Source organism: Leptonychotes weddellii, chromosome 5 (assembly GCF_054177405.1).
Source record: "Leptonychotes weddellii isolate Sample4059 chromosome 5, ASM5417740v2, whole genome shotgun sequence".
NCBI classification, from domain to species: Eukaryota; Metazoa; Chordata; class Mammalia; order Carnivora; family Phocidae; genus Leptonychotes; species Leptonychotes weddellii.
In genome coordinates this window covers 137,901,935-137,919,139 of record NC_138373.1, presented here as the reverse complement: position 1 = coordinate 137,919,139, position 17,205 = coordinate 137,901,935, and the positions used below count along the sequence as shown (strand labels likewise).

General features: G+C 33.0%; 1 protein-coding gene across 3 annotated transcripts in view; it reads left to right on the top strand.

The window, feature by feature from the left end:
• CDK17 (cyclin dependent kinase 17) overlaps positions 1–17,205 on the top strand; it is a 109,154-nt gene that overhangs the window by 75,220 nt on the left and 16,729 nt on the right. For all 3 annotated transcript variants that reach the window (XM_081819084.1, XM_006741892.3, XM_081819083.1), the window contains exons 4-8: positions 2,366–2,499; positions 5,796–5,921; positions 15,161–15,217; positions 16,272–16,386; positions 17,090–17,184. In XM_081819084.1, coding sequence (XP_081675210.1) covers positions 2,366–2,499; positions 5,796–5,921; positions 15,161–15,217; positions 16,272–16,386; positions 17,090–17,184 — 527 coding nt within the window. The remainder of the gene's footprint in view (positions 1–2,365; positions 2,500–5,795; positions 5,922–15,160; positions 15,218–16,271; positions 16,387–17,089; positions 17,185–17,205) is intronic.

Genomic DNA, 17,205 nt, shown 5'->3' with positions numbered 1-17,205 from the left:
GATGGTACTCAAGTATTTATTTATAGTTTGAGATTCCTGTGCTCCTTTGTGGTCCTTGTGCAGTAGAACAGATTTAAGTCTGCCCTTTATAGTACTTTAAGAGTCTTGTGCCTTTCTTTAGGAAACTCTCACTTGCACCTTGGACACCTGATGCTTCCTCTTTTATCCCAGTGTGGCAGCTAAACCCAAGCATTTTCTTACCAAGATCAGCAACCCCTCCCTGAGAGAGTAACAGAGTCAATTTATACATAACATCTTTTGGCTCTCAGTTCTCTTTGTCTTTGCTTCCTTGGTATTATGCACATATTCTTTCATACTCAGCTATGCATTTTAAAATATTATTACATCTTATTCAACATTTCCTTGAGGAAGGAAGGTTTTCCGATTTTGCCGGAAATAGAAGGCATGGTTAAGTTATCTTTAACATTTTAAAAGTGTGACAGAAAAGAATACTTGGCCTTAGATGTGTTGTATACCATCAGATTAGCAATCAGTTACCAATACATTGACTTTTATGGCCAAGTTAATTTTTTGTTCAGATCTTAGTATAAAATTTCTCCAGAAATCTTTATATAATTGAAGTATATTCTTAAATTACATATCAGTCTATTAAAAACTATCATATTTGCAACTGCTTATCAGTGTGAGTAAGAATTTTCTCAATGTGTTATCAAGGAGCACCTGAGTAGCTCGGGTGGTTAAGCATCTGACTGTTGATTCCAGCCCAGGTCATGATCTCAGGGTTGTGAGATCGAGCCCCCTGTTGGGCTCCACACTAGGTGTGGAATCTGCCTAAGATTCTCCCTCTCCCTCTGCCCCCCTCCCCAACTCATGCACATGTACCCTCTCTCTCTAAAAAATAATGTGTTATCAAGACAAAAAACAAAAATAGAGGAATTTTAAGACTGATTTGATAAGATCCTTGAGTTCAGTTTTTTGTTAAATGGTTCTCATTTTCTTAGGCAGATATTCATTAAAAATACAAATTTGTAACTATAAAATACTATTTGGTTTTACATGTTGGTATTTCATATAACATTTCATTTGAAAGAAGAGATATAGTTACCTAGTGCATTCTTTGATTTTTACTTAATATTTAATTTATGGGATTATTTGTTGACCACCTTCTAAACACCAGGTACTTTGTTCAGTGTGGGGAATATAAAAGTGAATAAGCTAAATCTTGCCCCCCAAGGATCTCCTAACTTGGTATAAAAATCATCTGAAACCAAAAAATGCACTTCAGTGCAGTGGATGTGGTAGGTGTGGGCACAGTAGTCATCTGTGTCTGGAAAAGATTTTACTGAGGGATGACAAATGAATATAGTTTTGAAAAAATAAGTATGAGTTCACCAAATTGTTAAATTGGGGAAAGGCATCTCTTATGGGTAAAAGAGGGGGGGAAAGTGTGTTGTGTTAAAGCACTCTAGCATGAAACAATATGATACTTTTGGGGGAATGAATAATTGTATGAAGAGAGCCAGTGGTAAGAGATGTGTTTGATATCTAGCATTTGTTTGTTTCTGGTGTGCAATTCTTGCTAGATGAATTACAGGATGATTGACAAATGCAAATATAGAGCAGGTATTATACAAGTTATATAAGTTTGTTTTTAATATTCCCAGATGGAATTAATCTTCCTCCTCTCTACTCCCATTTAACTTTCATCTTTAATAATAAAGAAAAAAAAACTGACACCACTTTGTTTTGTAATTTAAATATATTTTTTCCTCCATACAGATTTTTGGTGGTCACAAGATGTTTCTGTAGTTAAATAGATATTCAGTGAATAATTTTTGATTTTTTTTTTTAATTTTTAACACTGTGGAGAGGGGAAGCTCCATTAATGGCTTTAAAAACTTATTTTTTAAGGATATTCAAAGTAATAGATCATTTGGCTGTAGACCCAGTGGCACATTATTTTACAGAAAAAATACTAAACTAAATAAAAGGCAAAAGACCAGGTTTCTATTTTAGCTCTGCCTCTAAGCTGTGTAACCTTTCAAAATCATTTAACCTTTCAAAGTCTCAGTTCCCAGATCTGGAAAATGAGAGAACTGACTAAATAATCCTCATGTTATTTCCAGTCTGTAATTTTATTATTCAGCTCTTGATAATAACTTGGATGTTAATTATTTTCATAGTTTTTCATAATCTGAGTGTGAAAGGTTTCTCACTACTGTTTCAAGACATCTGAGTTACGTTTTGATCTGTTAGTTACACAGAGCAACCAGAATGTAAAAAACTTTTGTGATTTTTATGTGTTGGCTGCCTATATCTTATTTGTAGTGATAATAAATTATGTGATATAGTAAGGTGTAATGCATCTCTTTGAAGATAAATGATGTTTCATTTTGTGATACAGATATTGTTCATGAAAATCTAAAAATGGGATCAGATGGTGAGAGTGACCAAGCTTCTGGGACATCATCTGATGAAGTACAGTCACCTACAGGCGTTTGTCTTAGAAATCGTATACATAGACGGATCTCAATGGAGGTAACCATATGCCTGCATATGTGTGTTTGTGTGTATGAATACACATATACATCAAACAGTAAATGACCATTTGAAAATTTTCATGAAGGCAAATGACATTGTAAGAAAATTGTTTCTTTGCATTAGTAATGAGTAGTCTTGTGAATATTTCCTTTTTTCTAATTATCTATCCCAAGGCAAGTATACATTAATTATATTTAACAATCCACAAAAAACATGTAGGGTCTCTGTAAGGGAAATGTGAATTTTCAAAAATACTGGAAATTCAGAATGATACTTTAGCAAAGTTTTCTTTTTAGAAAATATGATTTTAATTATATTTTTGAGGTTTATCTGGATATTTAGTATTTTATTTTATAAATATTTTATTTCAGATTTCAAAATGTATACATAAAATAAGCACCAGCTTTTTTTTTTTTTTTTTGCTTTATATTATAAATATGGGTATCATTTCCTTTATGGCTTATTATACCTACTGATTTCTGTAGAACATATAAGTTATGTCTTCATGTAAAAGAATTAATAGCTCATGTATAACCTTGAGATCAAAGTTGATTATGAATGTTATTTCAGTATATACTATAGATTAAAATAGTTTTCTCCAAAACAGTTGAACATGTTTTGAATTAAGAATATTGTTTTTTTTGGTGCCTTTGAGTTGAGATTACAGTGCTTGGGGTATCTGTCCCGTTGGTTGATTGCATTTTTATTGATAAAAGATTGCTCTTAATCAGTTAAAAAACGGTATTTTCAACTCTTGAGATCAACTTGGTATCTGTTCATATCACTATATCATAATAAAATATATTTTTCTTCTATCATATCTTTACAAGTTTTTTTACTATTAGGATTTTTATTTGAACTTTCTCTTCCATTGAGCTGTATTTATTTTTTGCCCCAAAGGTGACAGTCCCTTGATGATATTCTTTCTTTTGTATATTATAATAGCTGAAAAGACTTCTTTCTTAACATCCTCCACATCTTGCATTCACATATGTATTCTTACTTAGAATGTTTTTGGATGTTACTTTCTGTGTATTCTTCTAGATAAAATTTTAAATATTTTGTTCTAATAATGTTATTGTGATTTGTTTGGGATTATGTAAAATGTAAAACATTTAATATGGGAGAACCATTATCTTTTCATTACTTAGTCTTACCATTTGGGAATATGGTATATATTTCTGTACTTGAGTTATATGTTTCTCAGTAAATGTTTACATAGTTCCTATACATCTCAATTTTGTTTCATGGTTTGGTTACTGTTACAGATAGTAGGGATTTATTTTTTATAGGATTTATGTTTCTTAGTGTGACAGTATAGGCAAGATTCCCTTTTAATTTCTCCCAGTTCACATTTTATAATTAAATGGAATAGAAATGCCTCCCGCTTAAGAGCCACCCTTTCATCCCTGGAATAAATCCCACTTAAATATTAATATATGTAAATATATATTTAATATTACATATTTATATATCTATATTATATATATTTATAGCATATATTTATATCTATATTATGTATTTATATTGTATTTTAAATACATATTTACATGTTTGTTTATTAATATAATATTAAATATATATTACATTACTATAATTAATATAAATATACCAACATATAATTAATATAATTATATTTTATAATGATATATTGTTATACATATATAATATGTATATAATATATATGTATTATATATTTATATTATATATGTATATTATATATTTATATACAAATATATAATAAAATACAATAATTATTAAATATATATATTTAAATTAAGTAAGCTCTGTGCCCAACATGGGGCTTGAACTCATTACCCTAAGATCAAGAGTTGCATGCCCTACCAACGGAGCTAGCCAGGCACCCCTGATTTTTTTTCATGTATTGTTGGATCTGGTTTGCTGATGTTTTGTGGAGGATTTCTGCGTCTATGTTAGAAATATTGGCCTGTAGTTCTCTTTTTTTTTTGTGGTGTCTTTATCTGGTTTTGGTATCAGGGTAATGCTGGCCTCATAGAATGAATTCGGAAGCTTTCTTTCCTCTTCTATTTTTTGGAATGGTTTGAGGAGAATAGGTATTAACTCTTCTTTAAATTTTTGGTGGGATTCATCTGTGAAACTGTCTGGTTCTGGGCTTTTATTTGTTGCGAGTTTTTTGCTAAGTGATTAAATTTCATTGCTGGTAATTGGTTTTTTCATATTTTCTATTTCTTCCTGATTTAGTTTTGGGAGGTTGTTATATGTTTCTAGGAATTTATCCATTTCTTCTAGGTTGTCCAGTTTGTTGGCTTATAATTTTTCCTAATATTCTCTTATAATCCTTTGCTTTTCTGTGGAGTTGGTTGTTATTTCTCATCTTTCCTTTATGATTTTGAGTCCTCTCTCTCTCTTTTTTTTTTAATTTTTTTTGTGAGTCTGGCTAATGGTTTATCAATTTTATTGATCTTTTTTTTAAAGATTTATTTATTTGAGAGAAAGAGCATGCACATGCACACACAGGGGAGGGGCAAAGGGAGAAGGAGAGAATCTTGAGCAGACTCCCTGCTGACCACAGAGCCCTAAACCAGGCTCAGTCTCTTGACCCTGAGATCATAACCTTAGCCAAAATCAAGAGTTAGATGCTTAGCCAACTGAGCCACCCAGGCATCCCAATTTTGTTGATCTTTTCAGCAAACTAGCTTCTAGTTTCATTGATCTGTTCTTCTTTTTTTTTTTTTTTTTTTTAAGTCTCTCTTTCATTTATTTCTACTCTAATCTTTATCATTTCCTTCCTTCTACTAGGTTTGGGCATTGTTCTTTTTCTAGTTTCTTTAGGTGTAAAGTGAGGTTGTTTAGTTGAGATTTTTCTTGCTTTTTACTTCTTTCTGTTGATACAGCACTAATAAAAGATTTCAGTTGTCTCACTATGTTGCATACAAAACCTTACAATATCTGCTTGGTTAGTTATTAAACTGGTCACATTTTGTGGTAGTCTTTGCATCTTCCTACATGGTATAATAATGTCTAAGTAAATTCCATGTGGAATTTACCAGTGAAAGGACTCAGAAATAACTGGGTTTGCAGAGTACCATTTCTGTAGAACTATGTTGTATACTTCTGCTTACAGTAAATGCGTTTGCATTCAGATATTATATATAATCAACATGTATAACTTTAAAACTGTAATAAAACTTACAGCTATTTATCATTAATAAATAATATAGTAGAGCCCATGAATTCAAAAATGAAATGCTCTTGTCTCTTCTATTTGTGATTACCTACAAATACCTTTTTTCCCCTTTTTTTAAATAAAGGATTTAAATAAGCGGTTATCACTACCTGCAGATATCAGAATACCTGATGGATATCTTGAAAAATTGCAGATAAACAGTCCACCGTTTGATCAACCAATGAGCCGAAGGTCTCGTAGAGCTTCTTTAGTAAGTTTTCAGTCTCCTCTATCTATGCCATCAAATCTGTTTGTTTGGATTTTCTGGGTGTAAACATTTCACATTTTTATATTTGCTTTTTTAATAACTAAATTTTTTACATTGCTTTTAGGATTTTATTGTTTTCCACTTCTTAAGGGTTTAAAGATGCATGTTGGAATACAATTTAAGCTATCTTCTGTTTTATTTTTTGGAAAAATTTTATTGATATATGCTAGAAGTATAGAATATGTATTAAATATGTAAATATATACTACGGATACAGAAAAGTACATAAACCATTGTGGTATAGCTCAGTGTATTTTTTGCCAAGTAACATACCTGTGTAACCAGTACCCAAATCAATAAAAGAAAATGCCCGAAATCCCAAAATCCCCTTCCTGCCACCCTCTGTGTTCACCTTCTACTCCACTTCCTCAACTGTAGCCACATCCCTGCTTTCTAATGCTAAAGATTAGATTTACCTATGTTTCCCATTGTTTTGGTTATATAATGCTTATAGTATATTTTAATATCTCAAAAGACTTTAAAATCTTCATTTACATTCACATTCTTATTTTAAAAATGCTTTTGTTATTTCTAATTATTCATATTTAAACTTTTGAACTTGAATTATGATTATATAAATTATTAAAATACATTTTATACAAATATAAAAATGTGTATTCAAGTTTATATTATACAATATGCATGGAAGAATAGAGTATGTATTCTTTTTTTCGCTGACCTCTTTTGCTGAATGTTATGCTCATGTTTCATCTAGTTTGTTGCATATAGTTATAGTTAATTTGTTCTTACTGTTGCATGGTATTACATTGTATACTGTACTTTATCCAGTTTCCTGTTGATGGACATTTAAATGTTTGGGTTGTTTTTAATTTTTGCTTATTACAAAATAGTGGTTCTGTCATCATTCTTGTACATGTATTTTGGTTAATATATGTAAGCATTTCTGTTGAGTACATACCTAGGGGTGGAACTGTTGGATCGGATTGTGTGCATATGTTCGCTTTCCTAAACACTGTCAAAAGAGTTTCCAAAGTGGGTCATACCAATTTACACTCACATCAGTATTTGACAGTTCTGTTTGTTCTCCTTAGCCAGTTTTTGATACTGTCTCTTTTTAAAAAAATTTTTAACTTTTCTGGTGAGTGTGTAATGTTACCTTATTGTGGTTTCATTTGCATTTTTCTGATGACTAAGCTGAACACCTTTTTAATGCTTATTGGCCATTTAGGTATACCTTCTTTTGTGAGTTAACTGCTTAAGTCTGTCGTCTCTTTTCTTTTGGGTTTTCTGCCTTTTTCTTACTGATTTATGGAAATTCTTTATAAATTCTGTATAAAGAAACTGTGAGTTATATGTCTTGCAAATATCTTCTAGCATGCACCAGTTGACCCTTGCAATTGCATTAAGCACTGCTGATTGAAAGGTCAGCTTTCCCTGTGGCAGTGTCACCTTTGACATAAGTTCAGGTGATTGTATATGTAAGGATCTCTTTTGGATGGTTATAGTCCTATAATAGAGGTACATATAAAGTGCTGTGGGACGACAGAAGAGATAGCAAGTAAAATGACTTTGCGTATCACAGGCTTACAGAGGAAATAGTGCTTTAGCTGGCTCTAGAAGGACGGGTAGGAACTTGTCAGGTTGACAGTGGGTAGAAGGGTGTTCTAAGCAGAGAAAACTTGATGTACTAATACCCACAAGTATGAATGTAGGTATGTTGGGGAAATTATAACTGATATGAAGGGTAAATGTGGAATAAGATTAAAGAATAGGGCTTGAAAGAATAGGATAAATCCAGACTGTAAAAAGCTTTGGCTACCAGGCCAGGCAAGGAGTCTGAACTTCATTCATCCCATGTAATGGACCTCAGAGGTATTGATTTAAACAAGGACTGACGTAATCACATTTTTGTTTCATAACAGTGGCTTCAGGAAAAGTGTAAATGAAGTAGGAGGAGAGAAAGACTAGAGGCAGGAAGATGGATTAGGAATTTATTCAAAATTAGAGATGATGCAGCAGTCATGTGGGAATGGGAAGTAGAATCCAGATCCTCAGGGTCATGTAGAGATAAAATAGGCAGGACCTCTGGTACTCAGCTGAACTTTGTGTCTGAAGAAGGAGCAGTTGATGAGGATTCCTGGATTGCTAGCAGTTGTTATTCTCCTTTTTACATATTATATCGTGGAATGTTTTTATCCACCAGAAACTTCTGTTGGGTTACATATTCTAAGGAATAAAATTACCTTATGCTGTATATAACTGAGCACATTGTTATGTTAATTTGACATTCATCAGTGTATAATAAAAGTATAGTGCCAACTGGATTTTGGTATACAGGTTTATGATCGTCATAGTTTTGCATCACTGCCTAAGACATTTTTATTTAAATAGCTTTGCCATTTGATTACCTGGTTGAAAGTGTTCTTTGGCTATCGATTTTTATCAAAGATTAGTACTCAGGATAAATTTTGGAGTTATTGAGTGTTCAGATTGGAACTAAAGGTATGATTTAATCACCACGTAATTCTTAAAGCTGTTCTTCAGGAGCTTTTTCAGTCTACGTGAAATTAAGGAAAACAGTGCCCTCTAATGAATGTTAAGTGATGGAGTTTTTATTGTGGTTGAGTATTCCTACTCATCTTCCTTGGTTTTTGATCTAAAGTGGTTTATAGATTTCAGATCAATTATGCCAGCTGTGTTTTGGTTTCTGCTAATGCACCCTTTTCATTATTCATCTACCTTGCTAAACTAAACCATTTGGTGTCTTTTGAAGTATATTAGAAAATTATTTTTCACTACCCTAGGTTTATGTATGAAGGGGAAGGATTAGGGAATAGATGGAAGGAGAAGGGAGAAGAAATATATTCTTCACATGTGTTAGAGCTCATGTTTCTATGGATAATACAGTCCTTTTTTCCCCAAGATTTATTTATTTTAGCCCGCACAAATGGGGGGGAGGGGCAGAGGGAGAGGGAGAGAATCTCAAGCAGACTCCATGCTGAGCACGGAGCCCAACGCAGGGCACGATCCCACAACCCTGATTCATGACCTGAGCCAAAATTAAGAATCAGATGCTTAACCAACTGAGCCACCCCGGCACCCCTGGATAATATATTCTTTATCTAAAAAAAGAAAATATATTTTTGAGATAAAATATAAAATTTTAACCTTGTCTTTCTAAAAGTATAAAACTTTATATTTTTGCATATTCAATAGCAATGTATAACAAATAGAGTAGTTAAAATAACATACATCCTTTGAGTAGGAATTAAGAAACAAATCACAGTTTCTGATGAAGAAAGACCTACGATAGGGCTAATTGGTTCTTCTATAAATTTATGATCATCATCATCAGCCTAAAATGAACCTTCAGAATTGCTTGGCTACCCTATATTGTTTTTCTCTGGTTAACCCTTCCCCTCTCAATATACGCAGATGATCTCTTTTCCTACATGATAAAGAAGAGAAAAGCCATAACCAGAAACCCCCTCATTTTTTGAATAACAGATGTGCAAATCCATCTACACCTATACTCATTCTGCTCTTTCGTCCTTCTTTTTCTTTCTTTCTTTTTTTTTTTTTTTTAAAGATTTTATTTATTTATTCATGAGAGACAGAGAGAGGCAGAGGGAGCAGACTCCCCGTGGATCAGGAAGCCCAGTGCGGGACTCGATCCCAGGACACCAGAATCGTGACCTGAGCCGAAGACAGACGCTTAACCAATTGGGCCACCCAGGCACCCTCTTTACTTCTTTTAATACTGAGGAATTGTCTTTCTTCTTATCCCATCTCCTCAGGATGCTTTAGAATATTTTTGTCATCCTGTACACTCGTATATATTCAGTCTCCCTCTCTTGACTAAATTCTTCCTATTTTTATTTTAGAATAGTTTTAGATTTACAGAAAAATTTAAAAGATAACATAAAGAGCCCATACACATACCCAGTTACTACTATTATTAACATTTTACATTACTTTAGTGTGTCACAACTAAGGAAATCAGCATTTTGTGTATTACTACTATTCCACACTTTATTCAGATTTCCCTAGTTTTCTACTAATGTCCTTTTTTGTCCCAGGGTCCCATCTAGGACACCACATTACATTTAGTTGTTTTATCTCATGTTAAAGATACTGGTTATTGGATTGGTGAAGGGCTGTTTAATATTCATTATGGTTGATTAGAAGTGAGATGTTCTAACTCTTAACATATTTAATTACATATTAGATTAGTGGAAAGCCCACATGCCAATAATCAAGATTCATTAGAACATTGATTCACTTAGAATGATGGCATGCCCAGTGGCATTTTTGTGACTGTTAAGTGCAGCTCTAGTAGATTGAGAGTCTGTATATGAAAATTTGCCTCATTATATTGAAATTATAGGTTTTACACATTTACAGAATCTGCTTGTTCCTAACAATGAGTTGGATTCCTCATTCATGGCTTGAGCAATATATATCATATGTAGTCCTTTTTTATTTCTATGAGTAGGTGAAAAAGTAGTGTATCAAGTCCTGATGTCTCTTAGAAATAGTAAATATATCATGGAGTGTGGAAGTGAGGCTCAAAGTCCACTCACAATTTAATTTACCTTTGGTATATTATGTACAGAATTAAGATCGTATCATACTGATGGTAACAGTAATTTTTGGAACACAAAATTAGCAAATAGAATAAAGGTTCTCAATCTCTTTTCTGCCCCGGACATTTCTAACAGTAACAGTAACTCCATGATCTCACAAGGAGGGAAATGGATGTTTGAAAAAATCTCCCTTTGTCCCCTGTGTTTCTTATATATGCATTCACTTTTAGTATGGCATCTATAGAACTTCTGCACATACTTCATTTGTTTTTAAGCTCAGACTGCATTGCTAGCATGTTAATACCTCTTAAGGAGGGCACTTTTGTGATGACCACTGGGTGTTACATGTAAGTGATGAATCACTAAATTCTCCTAAAACCAATATCACACTATATGTTAACCAGAATTTAAATAAAAACTTGGAAAAAAAATCTTTACAACTATGATACAGTGATTGTGTTGGCAGAGCCAGAGTAATCCAGAAATCTCCCATAATGCTCAACATCACATGCAGGTTACATTTAATTATAGAAAGGCTATTATAAATTATAATTTATTTTGCATTTTTAAAAAGTTTTCATGTGCTTATGCTATAAGAGTCATCTGAACAGGAATTTGATTGGGGCTGCCAAAAAAGCCAGGTATTCTCTTGGAGCAGTGAAATAACAAAAAACTATCTTCATTTGTTTGGAAAGTAGAATTAAGGAGATTTTTATATTTTATTAAAATATAAAGTTGAGGCACTTGGGTGGCTCAGTTGGTTAAGCATCTGACTCTTAATTTCATCTCAGATCATGATCTCAGGGTTGTGGGATTGAGCTCCAAGTTCAGCTCTGTGCTCAGCTGGGAGTCTGCTTGAGATTCTCTCCCTCTCCCTCAGCCCCTCCCCCTGCTTGTGCTTGCACTCTGTCTCTCTCTCTAAAATAAATCTTTTTTTTTTTTTTAAGATTTTATTTATTTATTTGACAGAGAGAGGGGCAGCGAGAGAGGGAACACAAGCAGGGGGAGTGGGAGAGGAGAAGCAGGCTTCCCGCTGAGCAGGGAGCCCGATGTGGGGCTCGATCCCAGGACCCTGGGATCATGACCTGAGCCGAAGGCAGACGCTTAATGACTGAGCCAGCCAGGTGCCCCTAAAATAAATAAATCTTTAAAAAATAAAATATAATATAAAGCTTACTGTTTGATTCCTTTAGCTATTTCTGTTTTTATAAAACTTTTAAACTATTGTAAAATAATCTAATGATGGAACTCAGTCTAGATTGTGAACTCACAAAAGCAGGAATCATTTCTGTCGTCTTCACTATATCCCGTCTAGATTGTGAACTCACAAAAGCAGGAATCATTTCTGTCGTCTTCACTATATCCCTAGTACCTAGCATTGTACTTGGTAAATGTTGGATAAATGAACTTTGTCCTCTGTCCTCTGAATAATTTCTGTAGGAGAACATGTCAACAAGCTAGTCATTATATCTATTGTTAATCTTGTCATGTTCAGCAGATAAAAATGCAAGCAAAATTTTCTAAAAATTTCATTTAAAGATTCAGTAAGTAATATTTACATGTAATTATTAAAGCCTTAAGGCTGGAAATTATTAAATGAGGTGGTTACACTTTATTCTGGCAGATAATTTCACTCGTATAACTATGCCTTTTGTCTGAATTCTCTCCCTGACTGCATGATGAAATTCAGTAATGCTCTTTATCTTATAGATTGATTATTCAAATTTAAATGAAACTTTATAATTATAGTGCAGTATTTACCTTTTTGAAAAGCAGACTTTCGGGGCGCCTGGGTGGCTCAGTCGTTAAGGATCTGCCTTCAGCTCAGGTCATGATCCCAGGGTCCTGGGATCAAGCCCCGTGTTGGTTCCGTGCTCAGTGGGAGGCCTGCTTCTCCTTCTCCCGCTCTCCCTGCTTGTGTTCCCTCTCTCGCTGTCTCTCTGTCAAATAAATAAATAAAATCTTTAAAAAAATAAAATAAAAAGTAGACTTTCAGCATATTTTAATGATCTCACTAAATGTCATTCTCTGAAGACTGACTTTGTTATATTAATATTTGATCATCCATTAGTTTATTCCTTATATACTTCATATGATACGGTAATCTCTATAACATTTTTATCTTTACAGTGAATTTGTAGTCCACTTACATACTCTTTAAAGCAAATTATCAGCATTTTTGTCATAGCCACTGGACTATTGGACCAAAGTATATTTGATGTTTTAAAGGAGTGCTAGTATTTATTTACTTAAGATAAAAGAATGAATAAGAAAATTTCCCAACTCTTGATGAGAAAAAGTTTCTAGCTTGCAGTCGTATTTTTCTTTGTGGTTCTCATTATTATAGGTGATATTTTTATTTTTCTCAGGACATTCGTTGTTTTGTTTATACTAGTTTCCATTTACTATCAATACAGTTTTTTTCCCTTCATTTAAGATATGACACAAGACTTAAAATTCATGGCAGAAGTGTAGTAGTTCCATATTTGTGATTTTAATGAATTCTAGAGATAGGTATAAGAAAATAAACACATTCTACTGTAGTTTATGTGACACTGGCAGTTTTTTCAAAGTAGTTATTTAAGATCCTATCTAAATAGGCTATAAATAAAACATACATACACTAAGATTATTCAGGATCAGGTTCTCATGTACCAAATAGTGGGCTATTTGCCACATTTTCTGTATTAAAGTTAAACTCCATTTCTCCATTTGTAATTGGAAAGTGTTACCTACTGTAGTTTCACCTTATTATTCTGCATAGTTATTGATAATAGAAAGGAAGGACTTAGTATCTCTCAGTCACATATAAGACAGTGCACATGGGTGGATGGTGTGTGACAGTTCCCAAATCACATTTTTTAAATAAAATTGCTTGAAAATACCACATAGTGAGAAAAACTTTAAAGATTCCCAAAATTCTTGCAGTCATCCATTAATACCACCTATGAGCAAAGTTTTTATTAGTTTAGCAAAGTTGAATTAAGTATTATTGGACATACAGTTTTCCTCATGGCTTTTAAGAGGATATAAATCATTATAACAAAAGGATAAAAAATGTCAACTATGCTTTACTAAAAACAATAAAATTTAATTAAAAAAAGATAACAGTCTATTTGAGGGACCTGTGCTATTTTTGGCCTTTCAACTTTGGGCAGTTTAACTGTTCAAAATGGTAAGTGATATTAAGTCAAATTGTCAAGTACCATTTTTATTTTATTCAACACCTCTGGAAAAATTGCATATTTGAACCTTCACAGTTGGACTAAAACATAGTATTTTAGGATCCAGTATTATTTATATAACTTTGAGAGCTGAGATTATGTATAAAAGAGCATTGTTTCTTTTCACTGGCTATTCATTTAAGGGCATGAGCACCACACTCAGTGAGAAGTGAATCTTTAGATTATTGCCTTTTCCACGATCTACAAAGGAATACGAGAGAGCAATTTTAAGATTCTTACTCCTCTGTTGTTTATCTTTTTTCTGTTGCTGCTCTCTCAATCCCTAAGTTTTCATCTCTGTATTTTTTTTCTTAAATCGTTTGAGGCTTTTTGTTTTTAGTTTTTAAATATTAGGTTTCCATTACATATTTGGGTGTATTCCATCTACCTCATTTATTGATTCCATACAGAAGTGAGGCAAACAAGCTCCAGGTTTAAAAGCAATGGTTTTGAGAACTTACTTTTAAAGACTTTTTGGGAAAGGGTGGGGGTGTCAGATTTAGACTTAACTACTTCTGTGTTAGTTTCCTGATCCGTAATGGAGTGTGACTTGCACTTGTCTTTTTCATTGCATTTTGGTTAGAAAACCTGAAACAAGTAGTATTTTGTTGTTTGCAGGCCGTCCTAGAGAAGTCAAAAATTGGTGAAGGAAAATATGTAGGAAAATTACTTACTTTGCAGTTTTGCTAGAAAGAAAATCATGTAGTTGTCTTTTATAAAATTCTTTAGTATCTTAAAATGCTTGTGGTATCTTAAAATCTCAGGGCCTTAAAGTAAAACATTTTTTCTTAGCAGAATGTTAACCAATCTATATAAAAAGATGGTTTGGCAGTTTTAATTGTGAACTTTGATGTTTTAGAACCTTGAATGTTCCAACATTGGGTGAATTTTAAAACTTGACAGATGTTCAACAATTTAATTATAATCAGATTTTTCTATTTCAAGACACTCGTTATAGAGCAGGAAAGTTTCAGAAATTGGTGAAGAGGGGCACCTGTTGGCTCAGTCGGTAGAGCATGCGACTCTTGATCTTGGGGTCAGGAGTTCAAGCCCCATGTTGGGCATGGAGCTTACCTTAAAAGAAATAATAAAAATAAAGTGCACTCCTTTAAAAAGAAAAAGAATAATATTAAAAAAAAGAAATTGAGAGGGGCACCTGGGTGGCTCAGGCGTTAAGCGTCTGCCTTCAGCTCAGGTCATGAACCCAGGGTCCTGGGATCGAGCCCCGCATCGGGCTCCCTGCTCCGCGGGAAGCCTGCTTCTCCCTCTCCCACTCCCCCTGCTTGCGTTCCCTCTCTCGCTGTGTCTCTCTCTGCCAAATAAATAAAATCTTAAAAAAAAAAAAAAAGAAATTGAGGAAGAGATGGATTAAAATTTTAAGAATACTAAATTTATTATTGTTTGCTTTCAGTCAGAAATTGGGTTTGGAAAAATGGAAACCTATATCAAATTGGAAAAGCTTGGAGAGGTAAGCAGATACTTATTTCAAAAATATAAAACACCTTTCTTTTTCCTTGTTCATTATCCAAACTCCACAATTAGTCCACAGTTTCTACCAGCCTAGAAAACAAATGTAAACACTGTTGTCTAAAAGATTATATCTTGTACCAAAAAGGCAACAGAATGTTAGAAGGAAGAAAACCTTCAATTCTTGAAATTATGCTATCAATTTGAGAGGAAATGAGTATTTTTTATAGCTTGTAATCTTTTATTGAAGCAAAAAATATTGTGCTTTCTTGGTAACACAATATAGGCATCTATCTATTAGCCTCCTGGCCATGATGTGGGAAATTGAATGAGTTCAAACCTGCAAAAAATCAAAATTTTATCTCTAAAGATAAAGACACATCTCATTGAAGGTTAAGGAAATTTTTGGCTGAGAAGACCTTGGTTTTCTTGAACTTGATACGAGTACTGACTAATTTTGAAGTGGTCTGTCTTCCAGGGTGAGAAAGGGCCAGCCAGAAAATAATGGAATTAGCTAACAGGGAAGCTTAAGAGAATTTGTGGGCTATCTTGGCAATGGTAGAAGAACTCTCCTGTAGAATGTATTTGTTCTTTAAAGGAGAGTGAATGTACACAAATTCTGAAAAGTCTGAGAACTGATAAAAATTTTTCTGATTTAACATTATGTCAGTTACATTTTCAGTTTTCAGTTAATATGCTCACTTAGTTGCCTCAAAGTCCGCATACCATTGCAGGTAAAGTACCTTTGACTCTAAAGCTACTGATCCAGTTGTTAATCTGATAAAAAGTATAAAAAGTAAATTAAATATTCTATGTTTTCATACTTTGAGGCACTCCATAGGGTTATAAGAATATGGAGGCTCTGCATATGGTACTACTGAAAGTCCTCTTAGCTATAAGAAAACCGAGACTAATCATTGTAGAGTTTTCCTTGCAAAAATGGACTTTAACATATGCTTACAAATTAGGAATTTAGTTAGGGCTCTTTATTGTAGAGATGCTATAGATAGACTCTTAGGATATTTTGATGTGTCTTTCAAAAATATATTTTATAGGGTACATATGCGACAGTATATAAAGGAAGAAGTAAATTGACAGAGAATTTGGTGGCATTAAAAGAGATCCGGTTGGAACATGAAGAAGGTGCACCCTGTACAGCTATAAGAGAAGGTAAAATTAGATCTTTGTGAGCAGAATGTATAAAAGAGTTTATACAGAATGTTTTAAAACCAAAGCTGCATAACAAGAATTCATTTTTTTTGTAAGTAGAAAGAGCTCAGATATAGAGGACTGGGAGATATATTTAGACATTAAAACTAATTTTTAAAGTCAAAATATTTAACAGTATTAATTATTGTATAGTTTATAGTGAGATACTATGAAGTCATTAAAAATTATTGTCATGGAAAAATATTTGACATTGGGAAATGTTATATATTATCTATGGGGAAAAGCAAACTATAAATTGATATATACAGAATGTAAATACCATGATACCATTTTTTTTTAAAGCTAGATTATCCAGAAAATGGCTTGAAGCAACTCATGAGCAATTTGGAGGAAAAAAATGGTATCTTAAACTATATCTAAATTAATCTTGTAAGTCTCAATAAGTTAATATTTGAGAAAAAACAAGATGATGTTATGGAGAATATTACTGTAACATTGGGAATAGTTTTAAGTATTAAAAACAAGCCCAAAGCCATTAAATAAAAGAAAAAATGATTCTATTAAAATTTATACTACAGATCCCATTGGTGAATTTTTGTTTTACACTGAAGAGAATCTTACACTCAGTTCATGTGTTAAACTTCAGGTTTTTATAGTCTGGCTACCACAGACTAAATAATTGACTTTCTTTTCTTTTTTGCAGTTTCACTATTAAAGGATCTAAAACATGCAAATATAGTAACCTTACATGATATTGTTCATACAGATAAATCTTTGACTCTGGTTTTTGAGTATCTGGTAAGCATTTAACGAAAATTC